Source organism: Labeo rohita, chromosome 2 (genome assembly GCF_022985175.1).
Source record: "Labeo rohita strain BAU-BD-2019 chromosome 2, IGBB_LRoh.1.0, whole genome shotgun sequence".
Taxonomy (NCBI): Eukaryota; Metazoa; Chordata; class Actinopteri; order Cypriniformes; family Cyprinidae; genus Labeo; species Labeo rohita.
Genome location: NC_066870.1, coordinates 31,595,396 through 31,613,827, shown reverse-complemented (window position 1 = coordinate 31,613,827; position 18,432 = coordinate 31,595,396). Strand labels below are relative to the sequence as shown.

The following is an 18,432-nucleotide window of genomic DNA, read 5'->3' as shown; positions in this document are numbered from 1 at the left end:
AAACATAAAAATTTGTATACTTTGTAAGCACAAAAGCTCGCTTAGCACAGACTCTTGAATGCCCGTCCACGGACTGTTCATTTTGAACGAATCTTTATTGTGACTCGGGAACAACGAGTCGTCTCGCTGAGTGATTCGTTCAATCGCGCATGCGCAACATCCTATTACAGTTTTTCTCAATTGCTAAAACACTATAACTAGTCTTTTGAACTAAAATTTCAAAACCATAATGCCATTTTTCAAAAAGCACACCCATTTCCCTGAACTATAAACACTATTCCCCTGCTTTAACACATGAGTCAGATTTGGTGAACTGTTACTGCAAAACTCTACACACAAATCCCTACATTTCTCAGTGCTTACACCATGTGATCATTTAGAAAGCACTAGCATTCAATATTGTTCACTCGAGTCTGCAAAGTTTGAGCTCAATTAGCACACAATTACCCAAGTGGAAACACTAGGAGTCAAAATCTATCACACACCAATCAGAACCTTCGATGGAGATAAAAGTGCCAAAGTCAGCTTAGTTTGGTGCATTTCTCAGATCAGAAATGAAATTCTCAAAACTACTTGTTCAACCTCCACATCATCTAGTCACTTGTGCACATTGTGCAATTTTTTTTTTTAACAAGTTGCGTTTGCTTTGGTATATTCATGCAGCTGATTATGCAACTGATTTGTCTGCGGTTTTCATGTTGCTATAGTCTTTCCCCTCAAAACATCAAGTCATTAGCTCATTGTATATGTCTTTGCAGTAAATGCTACATTTTTGATCTAGCTGTCAAGCATATTCTACACATTTCTATTAGACTTTTTGTAAATTTGCCATGAATTGTTCAAGTGAATACTGACTTTCACTAATGTAGAGACTACAGATCAACCGATGATAAAGCAGTTCTCTGTAATAGCTCAAAGGTACATCTCAACATCTCATGAACCTTCAGTTGGGAAGCATATATAGACAGAGGACAACACAAGAGTTACAAATTCTGGACTTTCTAATTTATATTTCGGCCTTTGCCCATATTTCTCTTTTCTATTTCACAATGACTTTGTAATGTATTTATATTTTATTTCTTTTTTTTTTTTATGTTGATTTTTTTTTTTGTCAGACCACTAGTAAAAGTGTAACTGTGTATCCTATCTGGTCTTTTTCAATCAATATCCCGCATACAGTAATATGCAATTTCGAAGACAAAGAATAGGAGGTGAAAGAGGAAGAGGAGGAGAAGAAGGAGGAGGACGACGACAACAACATGGAAGAGAAATAGGAAGGGCAAGGGCAAGAAAACAAGCAGTCTTCTATATTTTAGCTGATGCATGCCAGGGTTGTAACCAATTAGAGTGTGATGTTGAGGAGGTTGTTTGGCCTGTCCCAGACCAAAGACATGGATGCTGGGGTAGAATAATTATTTTTGTTGTTGTTTGCTGTTTTGTGCTGTACTCTACAGTACAATAAATTAAGGATTAAAACACTTGCAAATGCATACATTTGTTGTATTCATCATTTTTTTTTTCCAAGCAACAGTTATTACCAGTTTTCGTAGTATTGTTTTCAATTGATCTCATCAGTGTGTAAAACTGTGTTGTAGTGTGTGTGTTTTTGAGGGTTTGTGTGTCATGTCTAAGAGAAAAGTTTGTTTTTTTCAGCAAGATTGAGTTGTTTTGAGTGGAGAGCTTCATTTTGACCTGAATATAGTAAGTTCGGAGAATTGAGTTAGAAGTTACGGATTTGTGTTTAGAGTTTCGCAAAAGCGAGGCATAATTTCAAGAAATGTGTTTAAGCAATTGAGAAAAACTGTAAGTTCTGTACTGGAATTAGTTCACCTGTTTCGAGTCGTTCGTTCATCTTATGACTCGAAAAAAGATTCGTTCATTTTGCTGAACGAGACTCAAAGGTCCGAGTCGGTAAAATGATCCAAACTTCCCATCACTACTACGAATCACGTCTTCGAATCACCACAAGTTCATCGTCTGTGTACTCCAGCTCAAAAAGGTAGAGTATTTCGAAAAACTCCATGTTATTTTCTCCTACAACTTCAGAATCGTCCGACATTGTTGTACCTTTTTGTTTGTAAACAGCGTTTGACTTACTTGCACTTCCACTTCCTTAGTCTTTGCGCGTTCCCTTTGAGTCTGTGGTTTGGCCTACCTTTCGCATGACCTTTCGACGTAATTCAGTAGTACATGAACGCGCATCCCACAGCCTGTGCTACACCAGCTTTTGTGCTTAAAAAGTATACACATTTTTATTTTCTGAAAAAATGACAGATCGTTTTGCTAGATAAGACCCTTTTTCCTCAGCTGGGATCGTTTAGAGACATTTGAAGCTGCATTTAAACTGCATTTTGGAAGTTCAAAATCGGGGCACCAGTGAAGTCCATTATATGGAGAAAAATCCTGAAATGCTTTCCTCAAAAAACTATTTCTTCACGACTGAAGACAAAAAGACATGAACATCTTGGATAACAAGGGGGTGAGTAAATTATTTGTGAATTGTTGTTATAGAAGTGGAGTTCTCCTTTAACTGAAAACAGGCTAGACTAATGGATTCTTTGGATTTTTCAATATCTTTCCGTAAAAATGAGAATCGATAATTGAAAAATAAATATTTTTACCCAGCCCTAGTACTTTATTATATATTTTTTTACATTTTTTTAAAGAGAAACTGAGTCACGCTTAAAAAAAAATAATCAACTGAAAGAAAATATCTTAAATCTATTTCTGATCCTTCTAAAGTTCATCTTGTTATTGTTTTGCTATGTGACATTTCATTTGCACTGACATTTGCTCAAAGAACAGAACAAATCAGCACAGCTGGATCCATTTTAGTGGCAGACTGACCATTTTTAATACAAGAATAGCTATTTTTTGATACACAATGTGAAGGAAAAACATTCAGGAGTTTGGTTAGACAAGTGTAGACTTTAACACTGAATAAACACACAGCAATACATTCTCTCCCATCCACACAAACACACCAGAAGAATTTTCTTGATGCATTTATACACAAGGACACATAAACTGATGCTAGCTGTATGACACAAAGTAGCCCACCAAACAGTTTGTTTTAGCAAATACACAAATGCCTCCTGTCTATCTGCACATTTTCCTCAATGCCCCCAAATGACACACACGTATATAAAAAAAAACAACTTTCACACTCACTTAAGTTTAATCCTTCATAAATCCCACAGCTGTATGAAAATGATTCATATTCATATGAAAACAACACGATTAAGACTTTTCTTAGACATTCTTTGCCCTCGTGTGAAAACTAGTGAAGATGTGTGACTCAAAACAGACATTTAATCTCCATCCAAGGATCTCAGAACATGAGCCGATCATTTAAGACTTGTTAAAAAGACAATGAATTAATGATTTTACATAAAGCTGCACAAAAAACGAATCACCTTCTCCTGGTTAACTGTTCAGTGGCTCATTTAATGTCTGCAACGCCATCATTTTAAACAACATTAGGTGAGTAAAATCATTCCAGAGAAGTTATTTTTGGGTGAACTATTCCTTTAAGACTAACACAAGCTAAATCGCTTTGTGTCAATGGCAAAGCAGGTTAATGTGATCCTGTGTAATTGAGGGTCCTGATGAAAGTAGAATAATAGGGCAGAGGCTTCTGCATCTACTGTACCTGCTCATTAACACTGTACTGTAGTTATTGTACTGATGGTTACATATACTGAATCAGAGTTCATAAATATCACAGAATTCATAAAGGAAGTATGAAAAACGTATAAATAGAGTGATTCAGCCATACGAAACAAATGCTGTTCTGGCTGCGTGTCAAGCTCTGTTTGGGTTCAGTACCCTCGTATATAACAGATGTTGTAATAATGGCTGACTTCTATTATGACACTGGCAAGTTAGAGGGCATTTGCACCTGATTGGTCAGCCCTTGCACATTCTCCACCTTTAAGCAATGTGAGGGGGAGGAGTCTGTGTATGACAGTCCACCTGTCCATCTGTGGTCAGATGCCAACGAGTGAAGTTAGTCTGCATGGCCTTCATTCTTCACCATGATGCCCATGTACCTATCAGAGACAGAGTTTATGGTGAGGTTTAAAACAAATAAAACTAGAATAATAATGATAAAGGGTTCCCACACATTTTGAGCAATGACAGAAAAGTCGTTTAAGATTGTTTATATAAGTATTTGTAAAAATCATATTGAAAATCAAATTCAGACTACCAGACTACACTACCAGTCAAATGTTTTTAAAAGTAAGATTTTTTTTAAAGAAGTCTCTTCTGCTAACCAAACCTGCATTTATTAGGAAGGAAGGAAGGAACGTACAGCAAAAACAGTAAAATTCTGAAATATTTTACTATTTAAAGTAACTGTTTTCTATTTGAATATATTTTAAAATGTATTTTATTCCTGTGATTTCAAAGCTAAATTTTAGCATCATTACTCCAGTCACATGACCCTTAAGAAATCGTTCTAATATGCTAATTTGCTGTTCAAGAAACATTATTACTATTATTATCAATATTTAAAATGGTCAAGTTTTTTTCAGGATTCTTTGATGAAAAATCCACAGATCAGCATTCATCTGAATTAAAAAGCTTTTGTAACATTATACACTATACCATTCAAAAGCTTGCAGTCAGTATGCTTTTTGGCGAGGAAAGAAATTATAGAAAGTAATACTTTTGTTTAGCAAGGATGCTTTAAACTGATCAAAATTGTCATGTATAATATTACAAAAGAATTCTATTTCAGAAGAATGCTGTTCTTCTGCACTTTCTATTCATCAAAGAAACCTGAAACAACATAATATTAATAATAATAATAATTATAATAATAATGTTTTTTGAGCAGCAAATTAGAATATTAGAATGATTTCAGAAGGATCATGTGACTGGAGTAATGATGCTAAAAATTCAGCTTTGAATTCACAGGAATAAATTACATTTTAAAATGTACTCAAATAGAAAACTGTTATTTTAAATAGTAAAATATTAAAAATGTTACTGTTTTTGCTGTATTTTGGATCAAATAAATGCAGGCTTGGTGAGCGGAAGATACTTCGTTAAAAAACATTAAAAATCTTACTGTTCAAAAACTTTTGCTTGGTAGTGTATATTTATTTTTATTTATTAAATTTTAATTTTATTTATAGAAACTGCACTGATAAAAGGCATTTCAAACCCAATTTAATACTGCGCATAACTTTACTAGAGACATTTCATGTTTGTTTATATTTTGTTTATTTTTATTTTATTTAATTCACAATTTCAAAAATTTAACCCTGTTTCCAGTAGGACTGGATTTTGACACCAGTTAGATTCTGATTCACAAACTTTTAATAAACAAAGTTTTTAAGGAAAAAAAAAACCCTCAAGTAATGGTGTAAAATATACATAAGAGTAATTTGGTACTATATTACTATAACATTGAAGGTTAAAATGAACTGATTTGTATTAAATGCTTAAATTATACTGTATGACGTTTTTATAATAATACAGTTACGATTACATAATTATATATTTCTACTCCAATTCAATTTTGGAATTATAAACATTTAAATGGTGGCTGTCATAAAAACCTGATAGATTCATTCAAACAAATTAAACATTGAAGAACAGTGAAATTTCTAATAAATATTACATGGTACATATATATTTAGCAAAATGCTCTTCTGTAGAGTTCATTTTTCGAGCATATGGTCACCAAATGCTTTTCTCGGAAGTAAATGTGACATTATGTGAAATATTGTTTACAAGCTGTTACACTGACGTCTCTACATGGTTGAAATACAAATTGAGTGATTACATGAGACAGGATACGGATTTCGGTAAGTTGTACTCTCTCTTTTAACATACCTTTAATTGTTTACTCATGTTAAGTTTGTGCTAAAACTGGTATTAAAGCAGAGGAGATGCTGCCGTTTCTGTTGAACTGAGGTGCTGGAGTGATGCGTTACTCCATATTAACAGTGGCAAAACGGCATTTATTGTTTGAATATTGTAATAAAATGCACCGAATTTGAAATCTGAGACTTTGTTTCATATCGAAAGGAACAAAGCACAAAGCTTATTGTGATTTATTGGATGGGAGGCGTGCTACAATGTTCTGTTCTTTAAACTAAAAACAGGCTAGACTTATTCTTAGGATTTAAGAATCTGTAGTTCGTAAAACTGAGAATTGATTAAAATCAAGAAATCAATATTTTTACCGAGCCCTAGTTTCCAGGTTGTTCAAGACCGTGGGAACCCTGATGATAAATGCTGAAAAGCCTAAAATAAGGATGAGCAAAATTACCTATTAGTCAGAAAATCACAAGTGGGAATAGAGCTAATGGCCTGATGCACGTCCATTGCCGATATCTCTCTCGGAGTTCTGTGGAGACAAGAAGAGAGGAATGAAACGAGGATGGGAAGGAGAGCGAGAAATCTCACGGTGCATTTGCTATCTTGGTATAATGGGTTATTGACCTTTGAGCATTAAATGAGCGGTCTGAGAGTCTTGTCAAACTGCTGCTTTCTGTTAATGTATGAGACTTCGATCAGTTCCTGCTTGACTGATCCTCATTTAAAACGGTGCTCTATAAAAGGCAGTTACCGAATACTGTATAAAAGGCTGATGAAATATTCTGCTCAATCTGTGAGTGTGTGTCAGGCATGTGAATGAAAGCAGATGTGCTGAGTAAGTACAGCAGCACTGAGCCAATCTCTTCTCTCTCAGGGCTGGGTTTTGCTGCTCTACCACTCAAATAAATCAGATTTTCATAAGCTATTCTCAGTGCTCTGATAATTATGTACTATCATAAAGTACTTCCTCTCCCAATCATAATCAAATCACATTAGACAAAGTTCAATGCTCAGAGTTTTTCAAAATAATGTTACAAGCTGTATCTGAAAAAACTGAAGAGCTTTTTCCTCTAAATCATGCTGGTCTGCCCATCTGTCCTGATTAATCTTGTACTGACATACGGGCGGTGCACTGACCTGTTTTGCTGGGATTTCCCATGGGCATTGGCCAAAGACTCCCTGAGGATTTCACTGGTGAACTGCTCCACAGCCTAAGGAGAGATTTAGACAACATTCAGCACTTTGACATGTTACGAAATGCATTATCTAGAGTAACACAGTGTCCTACCCAAGACAAAACAAAACTGTTTACTGAAAGTAAACAGTTTTGCAGTTTTGCATTTTACTGTTTACTGAAAGTAAACAGTAAAATGAATCAGAACATATTTGATGATTAAGTCAGACAGTTGGAGAGGCTACCGTTTACCATATTTAAAACAAAACATTAGTAAAAAGTTAGTGTAAAGGCCCATTCACACCAAGAACTATAACTATAATGATGTCTATATTAGGGTATTAAAAATTTATAGTTATCATTCTTGATGTGAACCGCCATCAAGTCATATTTTCTCACATAAAATAAAAGTAATTACTCAGACTACTTACCTTAAGAATCATGGTCTCCACGACTGGAGCAAAAACGTTCTTCTCCACCTCCACCTGCTGCAGTGTGACGCCGATCTAGCACACACACACACAACATGATTACATGTATGACACAGCCGAAAGTCTGGATGCAGGTAGGGAGACAAAAAGAACATTTCAGTCTCACTCACCTGCTCTGCTGTGTCTCTGATGAACTGGGTCGATGGGCAGCGCCCCAAGAAGAACTTGGGTTCCTGTTCGGCCTCATCCTGTTCCAGTTTGATTTTGACCTTGGCAGCGTCTATGTCTTTCACACTGATGATGTCAAGAGGCTCGTCATCCTCCTCATCAGGCTCCGCCTTCAGAATCCTCTGAAGTTGCTCCAGACGTTGAGACAACTCCTCACAGCCCGTCAGAGTCGAGCTGCACTCTAACACACACACACACACACACACACACACACACACGTGTTAGTGCAAAAATATAATAATAATAATAATTATTAATAGTAGTAGTAGTAGAAGTAGTAGTAGTATTTATTTTAATACATTTTTAATGTACCTAATAATTATTATAATTATTAAATTATTATTTAAGTATAGTTAATTATTATTCATAACAGTTACATAGTGTTTAATAATAATAAAAATAACAACAACAACAGTTTATAAAATGCCTAATTAATTATTATTAGTTTGTATTTTGCCTTATAATAATAATTAGTAGTAGTAGTAGTATTTATTTTTAAATGTATAAATTGTATAATGTGGCTAATAATTATTATAATTAGTCAAGTATTATTAAGTATAGTTAATAATTATTATTAACAGTTACATAGTGCTTAATAATAATGATAATAATAATAATAATTGTTTATAAATATTATAATTATTATTAGTTTGTATTAGTTTGCCATATAATAATAATAATAATAATAATTAGTATTATTAGTATTATTTTTTAATACGTTTCTAATGTGCCTAATAATGATTATAATTAGTCAAGTATTATTATTATTATTATTTAATTACAGTTAATTATTATTCTGAAGTTACATAGTGCTTAATAATAATAATAATAGTTCATAAAATGCCTAATTATTATTATTTATTATTAGATAGTATTTTTACTTATAATAATAGAATAATAATAATTAATTATTTTAATAAGTTTATATGTGCCTAATTATTATTAGTATTTATTTTTAATACATTTATAATATGCCTAATAATTATTATAATTTGTCAAGTATTATTATTATTTAATTATAGTTAATAATTATTATTCTTAAGTTACAAAGTGCTTAATAATTATAATATTAGTCTATAAATGCCAAATAATTATTATTATTTATTATTATCAGTTTGTATTTTATTATTATTAGTTTGTATAGTGCCCTTCACAAAGTGTTTTACACTGAACAACACCACAAAAAGCAAACCTGGAAAGCACGTTAACAGAGGCTGAAAACAATAAGGGAGGCATGAGAAAACAGTACAACAAACAAGGCACTCTAGTGAACCTCCTCTCTGTCTACGGTCTACACAGGATATTTCTAAGGCAACATGCTAACTGAAAATAAATCTCATTAGCGACTGATTTTAAAACACTCTTCATGGACCACATCTCCATTAGTGGTTACTCATTCAAACAAACACAGCTCATGCGAGGTGCACTAACGCTAATGTAAAGTCGATACCAATAGAGTATGATGTCAGCACTTAGCTGAGCTAATGACACCACTCTCATAGCACAAAAAAAACAGCAAAAACTAATTTTGGGTGAAGCAGTTCACTGGATGAAACTGAGAAAATAATTTTTAATACTGAATAAAACATTTCCCATCTTGAATCTTCCACGGTTTATTGCAATGCATTCTAGTAGAGCCTTGTTCATGAAAGTTGCATGAATCTATGACGCCTTAAAATGCTGTCTAGATAGGAAACTCAGTAGGGACTGAAGCAGAGCTGATGTTGAAATTCAGCTGCTTATGCCTAAGTTGAATTCATGCCCAACTATGAACTATGAATACTTATTATCTCATCATTATACAGGCTAATGCACCATCACTGGAAACTACAGAGAGAGAGAGAGAACACTACTGCATTGTCTGTGCCAAGTCTTGCGCAAGTCAACATTCTGGATAGCTGAGAGAGACACAGGCCATGATGAATTACCCTCAACCAAGGGTTCAACACACACACACACACACACAAGCATGTGTGCCCTCACCGGGTTCACTGTCGATCTGTGTGAGTATGTCCTCGATGGAGTCCTCCTCTGTGCGCTGGGGTTCAGGGTCGGGGGGTGTGTAACCACGCAGACGGCACCAGCGAAGAACCTCTTTTGTTCTGGGTGGAGTGAGGGCCTGAAGCCGGGGTGTCCTCTCTAACAGATCAGCGCACACACGGCGCACAGCCACTGCTCGCTGCAGCTACATGGAGAGAAAGGAAAATAACGTAAACAAACACAATCCAACAGATCTTACAGATGCACTCAAGACTAGATGAAAGACAAACACTCATTTACCTCGGCAGCTCTGCGTTTGCCAATGTTCCACGAGTAGTACTGATCCACGGAGGTGGCACAGAATGGATGAGAGTCCTCATCTGTAAAGAACACACCAACTTTGACTGGTTTGGACTAGTGTAAATTAACTCTTTTTATGCAGATTAAATGACTGGAGGCAAATAACTGATTTTAGCATTGATGATGACGACAAATGTTTCTTGAGTACAAAATGAGCCAATTAGAATGATTTCTGAAGGATCACATGACACTGAATACTGGACTAATGTCTGCTGAAAATTCAGCATCACAGGAATAAAATACATTTAAAAAATATTAAAATAGAAAATGACTTTATTTGATAATTCACAATATTACTGTTTTTAATGTATTTGAGATCAAATAAATGCCTCTGTGACACTTAAAATAGACATTTAAAATATTAAAATATTTTTTTTTTTCTCTGACAAGAAAATAGTTGTTTTGAAAGTCTTCAAAACTGTGTCAAACTTACTTTTTTCAGGGACAATCAGAGGGAATTTCTTCACTATAGCCGTCAGAAGTTGTGTCATGTTCTCAATGTGCTCCGTACTGAGAGAGATTGACAATTTTTAAAAAAAAGTATGTACACAAATATTACAAGCTTTCAACATCATTACTACCAGTCAAACATTTTTTAATGTTTTTAAATAAGTCTCTTCTGCTCACCAAGCCTGCATTTATTTTATCCAAAGTACAGCAAAAACAGTAACATTTTTTTAAAATAACTGCTTTTAATTATATTTTAAAATGTAATTTATTCCTGAGATTTCAAAGCTGAATTTTTAGCATCATTGTTCCAGTCACATGGTCCTTCAGAAATTATTGTAAAATTCTAATTTGATGCTCAAGAAAACATTTATGTTGAAAACACCTTAGTAGATTTTTTTTTCAGGTTTCTTCGATGAATAGAAATAGAATAGAAATCTTTTGTAACATTATAAATGTCTTTATCATCACTTTTGATCAATTTAAAGCATGCTTACTAAATACAAATTTTAATTTCTTAATCTCTTTATCAAAAAAAATGATACTGAAGCTTTTGAATGGTATAATGAATAATGTTACAAAAGCTTTTTATTTCAGATAAATCTGATCTTTGGATCTTTCTATTCATCAAAGAATCCTGTTTTAAATATTGATAATAATAAATGTTTTTGAACAGCAAATCAGCATATTAGAATGATTTCTGAAGGATCATGTGACACTAAAGACTGGAGTAATCACAGGAATAAATTACATTTTAAAATATATTTAAATAGAAAGCAGTTATTTTAAACAGTAAACATATTTCACAATATTACTGTATTTTGGATCAAATAAATGCAGGCTTGATGAGCAGAAAGAGACTTCTTTAAAAAAAACAAACAAAAAAAAACAACAAAAACGTTTGACTGGTAGTGTATTAGCAAAAAAATGTAATTTCCGACACTCATATTGAGCAGCAGTCATGCTCCATAGCAACACGTGTATTTTACATTTTTAATGTTTCCAGTGTTTCTCACATAAAATAAAAGTAATTACCATGTTAATACTTTACCAAAATAAAAACATACTACCGCGTGTGTAGTCAGCGCTATACACACACATGTATGACCGCTGTGCTCACGTCTTTTGCAGCATCTCGCACGTAAGTACCACATTTAATTTAAACTTTTACACACAGCGCCACTTATCAATGTCAGTTCCAAAACAGTGGATCAATCAGAAGACCACGGAGGCAGAGCAAGAGTTTGCAAGTTTTGTTTATAGCAGAGTTTACTGTAGCAGGTTGGCATGGCAACTTTTTTATTTGGCGGCAAGATAGCAGAGTAGGCATTCTGCGCTGCACTTTATTTAAACCAGTGCGAACCCAGAGTAAATACTTGTGCATATAGAGTGACAGGACAAGATCACTGAGAGGAAGAACACATGCAACAGCGATCATGAGTCAGTTTCACATCTATAACTATGAGGGCAAAAATTTAAATTAAAAATAATCATTCATTAATTATAATCGAGATAAAACATTAATCAAGATTTTGATTTTAGGTGACATTGTCCAGCCCTAATTATGAGTTCGAATTGGTTAGAGAAATTACGTACTCACAGAACTGGTCAGAGTGATAAATTAATGAACTATTTATTCACCCAAGAAACTGCAAGTCATTACTTTTGGAGAAATTCAACTCAAAATGTCATGATAATTAAATCAGTATTAACTCAATTAAGCATCATGAGAATGACATCAGAATTATTGCTGACTAGTTGTTACTATGGCAACAAACGCAATTTAAAAATTCAAAATTGCGAATGTGCATGTCTGCGGGTGTCGATGCAGAAATAGAACCCTTAGGGAAAAACTGACATTTAGACAGATCAGAAATGAGAGACTCAATAGAGTGTGCGCTTCTTACTTGATAAGTTCATGTGTTGTAGATTCTATGCCCTGTTCTACTTTAATAGTAGCAGCTGGGTCTGTGGATGTGGGGGTTGTCGGCAGGGGACCAGAGGTGGGTGCTGTAGAGGCTGGGGCAGATGTTTGGGGTACTGGAGTCGTACAAGTGGAGCTAACCAAACCAGGTTCAGTTTTGACTATGTAAAGACGCAAACACAACAGAGGTAAAGAAAAAGAATGAAATCAGTGGATTAAATGGTTATACACATAACATCTTGACCTTATATCCACCGTATGCATGTGTGTGCGCATATCTCACCTTGAGCTACAGGTGTGGATGCGGAGGAAGCAGCTCCACTCGTGGTTGTGTTGCTGCCTGATGCACCTTTAGCACCAGATTGCATGACTGTAACATAAACAAATGAGACATTTATAACATTACAATAGTTTTCTGTTTAAAAAAATAGCTGTCCTTCTGAATTGCTATTCATAAAAAATACAAGTATAAAAAAAGCATAACTTCTGTTATGCACCACAAGTGTTTTTAACATTGGTAATATTAATAAATGTTTCTTGAGAACCACATCAGAATATTACAATGATCTCTAAAAGATCATGTGACACTGAAGACAATGGCTGCTGAAAATTCTGCTCTGCTATCACAGAAATAAAACAGTTACTTAAAATAGTAATAATATTTTGTAATATTTTATACATTTGATCAAATAAATCAATTAAACGCAGCCTTGGGGAGCATAAAAAAAAAAACACCTTTGCTAAATAAAAGTATTCATTTCTTAAAAGTATTAATAAAAAATACTGACTCCAAGCTTTTGAATGGTATAGTGTAAAATGTTACACAAGCTTTTTATTTCAGATAAATGCTGATCTTTCTATTCATCAAAAAATCCTGAAAAAAAAATGTACTCATCTGTTTTAAATATTGATAATAATAATAAATGTTTTTTGAACAGCAAATCAGCATATTAGAATGATTTCTGGAGGATCATGTGACACTGAAGACTAGAGTAATTATGCTGAAAATGTAACTTTGATTACAGTAATAAATCTGTTTTTTGGCATTTTTTGCCTTTATTGTGACAGGACAAATCAGAATTGACAGGAAGCAAAGTTGGAGAGAGAAGGGGGGTGAGATCGGGAAAGGTCCTCGAGTTGGAATTCGAACACAGGACACCTGGAGCGCAATGGGGCTGTATGTTGACGCGCTGCCCACAAGGCTATCAGCGCTGATGAGACTTCTTAAATAAACATTAAAAATCTTACTGTCCAGTGTAGTGTATTTTTGAATATACAGTATTTTTTTATATTTATTAAAGACTGAATACATGACTGCTGAGTCATGAAGAATGAAGGTAAGGACAGAGAATGAAGGTAAGTGCAAGCCTGTTGCTTATTTTCTAGCAAGCACTGTTATTCTTCACAAAATATTCAAGCTAAATTGCACGATCAAGATTCAAAGTTACAATTCAATTAGGACCAATACCAATTTACTGCTAATTACACATCAATAGCAATCTCTAGGGTACTGCTAGACCTGAAGTGAAAATCTTTTCTGGATAGTCCCCAATGACTCAGAGGCACATGGGTAAATTAACTTTGACTTTATTATTTATGGACCATTATTAGACAAGCCATAATACATAGTGTACAATATTACTTTGCAGTATTAATCTATCAAATGTTGCTAATCTGTTGCTTCAAATAAGGGGATTTGCTAAAAGCATAAATGTAAAAATGTAAATCTGGGGTCCTCTGGGAAGCCATTAGTACAATAATTGTTGTTAGGTCTACTTTAACTGCTACAAAAACTTGCTTCATGTTTTTCTGATCATAGGAAACCAGCACCGGCACAATGTGTAGCCTTAAATAACAATAGTGGGAGAGCGAGGTAAAGTACTAAAATAACTACGTCTGTTGTATGGCGACGATATAAAGTGCCTATTGACAGACATTTTGCTATATCATGGTATGTATTAGGGCTGCACGATAAATCGCATGCGATTGTCAGGCGCCTTTAGTCAGTAAAGCCGGTACTTTGATTAGTAGTCAATCTCAATCACGTGCGTTCAGTTGGAGCGATAATTAATACACAGAGCTGTAAATCACTGACAATGCGATTCATCTGCGATTATGAGCGCGATTTTGCGTAGCTTGTCAGCTGAACGCACGTGATCGAGATTTACTACTAATCAAAGTACCAGCTTTACTGACTAAACTGGACTGACAATCCCATGCGATTTATCATGCAGCCCTAGTATGTATTGTAAATATATCCTCACAGTGCAGAATTATTTACAGTTATATGTTAGCTTGACTCATACGCAACTATTATGTAAGGTTCAAATGCTCATGGATGCTTCAGAAAGAAAAACAATGCATTAAGTGCCAGGGGTGAAAACTTTTTGTATTCAAAGATCAGGGTAAACTGAACTTATTTTGTCTTCTGGGGAACATGTACGTATGTTCTGTAGCTTTTGAAGGGCAGTACTAAATAAAAAAATGATATTTAGGCAAAATAAGAAAAATTTACACATCCTCATTCTGTTCAAAAGTTTACACCCCTGGCTCTTAATGCATCCTGTTTCCTTCTGGAGCATCAGTGGGCGTTTGAACCTTCTGTAATAGCTGCATATGAGTCCCTCCGTTGTCTTCAGTGTGAAAAGATGGATCTCAAAATCATACAGTCATTTTTGGAAAGGGTTCAAACACACAAAAATGCTGAAAAACCAAAGAATTTGTGGGACCTGAAGGATTTTTCTGGAGAACAGCGTGCAGTTTAACTGTTCATGACAAACAAGAGACTCATGAACAACTATCACTAAACAAAAAACAAACAAACAAGCCAAAAAAACAGCTGCGGATCATTCAGGTAACAACACAGTATTAAGAATTTTAAACATAAATTCAACTATTATTTTCTCTTGTGGACATGTAAATGTCTTTTATGTGAAATATCTTATTCAGGTCAGTACTAAATAAAAAAATAAAATGCATTTTGTATGATCACTCTTATGTTGGTAAAATAATTAACATTTTGCAGATTCTGTAAGGTCTATGTAAACTTTTGACTTCAATTGTACTTCATTTTTACAGTGAAGAATGTATTACATTTACATTTGATTATTCAATATTCTACAGTATTCAATATCTATAGTATTTCTTACTTGAAAACTACTGTTAAATAGACATTTTCTATCAAACGTATTTTATTTGTATCTTTGTTTTACTGGTAATTTTAATAACGAAGATAAAATGACTTATAATTATATATTGTTATCAGGAAATTTCTCAGTGTGAAATAACATTGACATTGCCCACCCATAGTGCCAATTTAGCAAATGTGATCTTTTAGCCATGACTAAGTGTTTTTTTTTTTAATGATCTGGTTCATGTAGCTCCTGTTGTCTCTCATAAATGTTAAGAGCACTCAAGCCTGGCATTTCTCAATTACAGAATCCTGTAATCTCACAATTACTTTTGTCCATACTTCAATCCATCACTATGACAACAGCTTGCATACTGTTACAGGAAATGGTCTGTCCCACTGCTCTGATGTTCAAGTACTGCACTCCTTCAACATAAAACAAACTAAACTGAGGCAGCTTCTGCTGCTATGGTGCTGCAAAGATCAATCGAAAAACTGAGCTAGCAACCAGGTAAAGAGCGCAAAATGAGAAAATGAAAACCATGTCTGACAGGAGAGCATCTCTGGAGCTCTGTTCACCTATTACTGTCATCGCTGATGAACGCTGAACAAAAACAAACATCTTTGATAAACACAATCTGGCAGGCTCAACACTGCTGACAAAAAAAATGTCAGTCCACCAAGACTGGCAGAATTAAAACTCTGTCACAACCCGACACAGTCCACCATGACACCACTTGTAGGGACTTGAACCTACTATCTTCTGGTTGCCAGCCAAGATATCTAACCACAAGGCATCTCTCTAGGTTTTGGAACGGAGTAGTTAACTAGAACTTGAAGCTAAAAATAAGAAGTCTAACTTGACGATATTACACAGACTCAAAGCCTTGAGGACATTAGAGATCAGGAGTGTGAGTCAGGCTGTGTGGGTATCGTTACCTTTGCCGACAGGCATCAAGATGGTCTGCAGCCCTGAGGACCCACTGCCTACGCTGAGTTGCTTCAGCTGATTGGCTGGGATGGTGAGAACCGTCTGTTGGGAACTGGACTGAGCTTGGTGCAACTTCAACATACCTGTGAATGAAGAGAATCATGGTGACATATGAATCCCAGAATATGTGACCCTGGACCACAAAACCAGTCATAAATAGCACAGGTATATTTGTAGTATTAGCCAAAAAAACATTGTATGGGTCAAAATGATCAATTTTTCTTTTATGCCAAAAATCATTAGGATATTAAGTAAAGATCATGTTCCATGTAGATATTTTGTACATTTCCTACCGTAAATATATCTAAACTTAATTTTTTATTAGTAATATGCATTGCTAAGAATGTCAATTGGACAACTTTAAAGGCGATTTTCTCTATATATTTCAATTTTTTTGCACCCTCAGATTCCAGATATTCACATAGTTGTATCTCAAATATTGTCTTAGCCTATGATGTATAAATCTCAATTTTTAAAAAAAATGGCTATATTAAAAAATATGGCTGGTTTTGTGGCCCAGGGTCACACATGATCGAAATTAACAAATGAAGCATTTCAAGCAAGTGTAGGGCTTGTATTATCAAAAAATGTCCAATGTAACATGGTTATTTATCATTTTTCACTGATTTTGTCTATGCACAAAACACTCTGACATACCACCCACCCCTAATTCAGAGTGTTGACCAATATTTATTTCACTCTTGAAGCTAATGGACAGACCATTCAGCCACCAGATGGGAAAAAAGACAACATTTTTGTGATCCAATTTAAAAGCCTGTGGGAGTCTGTAAGAGCTTTAGCGGTTTGTCACTCTCAATGTGCGGTCACATTAACAATATTTCAGTGAAATTTCACAGGCGATTGTCTATTGTCAATAGTGTAGCGATGTGTGCGGCACGGCTCATACAGAAGTCCCTTTAAAACCAAGCAGCTTTCTGTTGGTCACTGGGATAGTTCACCCAAAAATGAAAATTCTGTCATTAATAACTGAAAAACAAAGATATTTTTGATTAAATCCAAGAGCTTTCTGACCCTGCATAGACAGCAATGTAATTACCACACTCAAGGCCCAGAAAGGTAGTAAGGACATTGTTAAAATAGTCCATGGGACATGTATGGATTAACCTTAATTTTATGAAGCCACAAGAATACTTTTTGTAAGCAAAGAAAACAAAAATAACTTTATTCAATTCAACAATTTCTTCTCTTGTTTGTACACCAAAAGCTTCATAAAATTAAGGTTAAACCACTGATTTCACATGGACTATTTTAACAACGTCCTTACTACATTTCTGCATCTTGAACGTGTCAGTTGCACTGCTGTCTATGCAAAGTCAGAAAGCTCTCGGATTTTATCAAAAATTGTGTTCTGAAGATGAATGAAAGTCTTAGAGGTTTAGAACGACATGAGACTGGGTAATAAAAGAGAGAATTTTTAATTTTTATGTGAACTATCCTTGTAAGACATTTTTTTAAACAACCGGCAACTCTGCACAGCAGAACACGGGTTACCTGAGATGGTGGCAGCAGTTTTCCCGCTGACAGTTCCTCCACCAATCAGTGATGCTGCGGTGACCAGTGAGGGGCTGGAGCTCTTGGCCCCGCCTACTACAGATGACCCCACCCCCTTCGACAGGCTAATGAGAGGCATGTTGACGCTCTTTGCGACTGTGACTACGGCGCCGGTGCCAGAGGCAGAACTCTTTGCTGTGTTGGCGGCAGAGCTGGCACTCTTGGCTGCACTGATCACCGCGGCTTGATTGGCAGCTACAAGCACAGGGTGCTGCGGTGGCACTTTAGCTGTCTGAGGGAATGGCTGAGAGGATGATCCTCCAGTGGCTTCTGCTGACTGTAGGGGGAAAAACATTAGAGGGACTATAAATGGACAAAGTGATTTCAGTATATAAACTTTGCGATGGAGGTACAACACAG

General features: G+C 35.0%; 1 protein-coding gene across 4 annotated transcripts in view; it reads right to left on the bottom strand.

Moving 5' to 3' along the window:
• Positions 1-2,808: 2,808 nt before the first annotated feature.
• Positions 2,809-18,432, bottom strand: part of yeats2 (YEATS domain containing 2) — a 44,090-nt gene continuing 28,466 nt past the window's right edge. For all 4 annotated transcript variants that reach the window (XM_051129046.1, XM_051129038.1, XM_051129031.1 and 1 more), the window contains 12 exons: positions 18,013-18,349; positions 16,449-16,583; positions 12,663-12,749; positions 12,363-12,540; positions 10,442-10,518; positions 9,949-10,028; positions 9,652-9,853; positions 7,611-7,849; positions 7,441-7,515; positions 6,973-7,046; positions 6,287-6,364; positions 2,809-4,052 (listed from right to left, as the gene is read on the bottom strand). In XM_051129046.1, the coding sequence (XP_050985003.1) occupies positions 4,010-4,052; positions 6,287-6,364; positions 6,973-7,046; positions 7,441-7,515; positions 7,611-7,849; positions 9,652-9,853; positions 9,949-10,028; positions 10,442-10,518; positions 12,363-12,540; positions 12,663-12,749; positions 16,449-16,583; positions 18,013-18,349 (1,605 nt within the window). In that variant the 3' untranslated portion in view covers positions 2,809-4,009. The remainder of the gene's footprint in view (positions 4,053-6,286; positions 6,365-6,972; positions 7,047-7,440; positions 7,516-7,610; positions 7,850-9,651; positions 9,854-9,948; positions 10,029-10,441; positions 10,519-12,362; positions 12,541-12,662; positions 12,750-16,448; positions 16,584-18,012; positions 18,350-18,432) is intronic.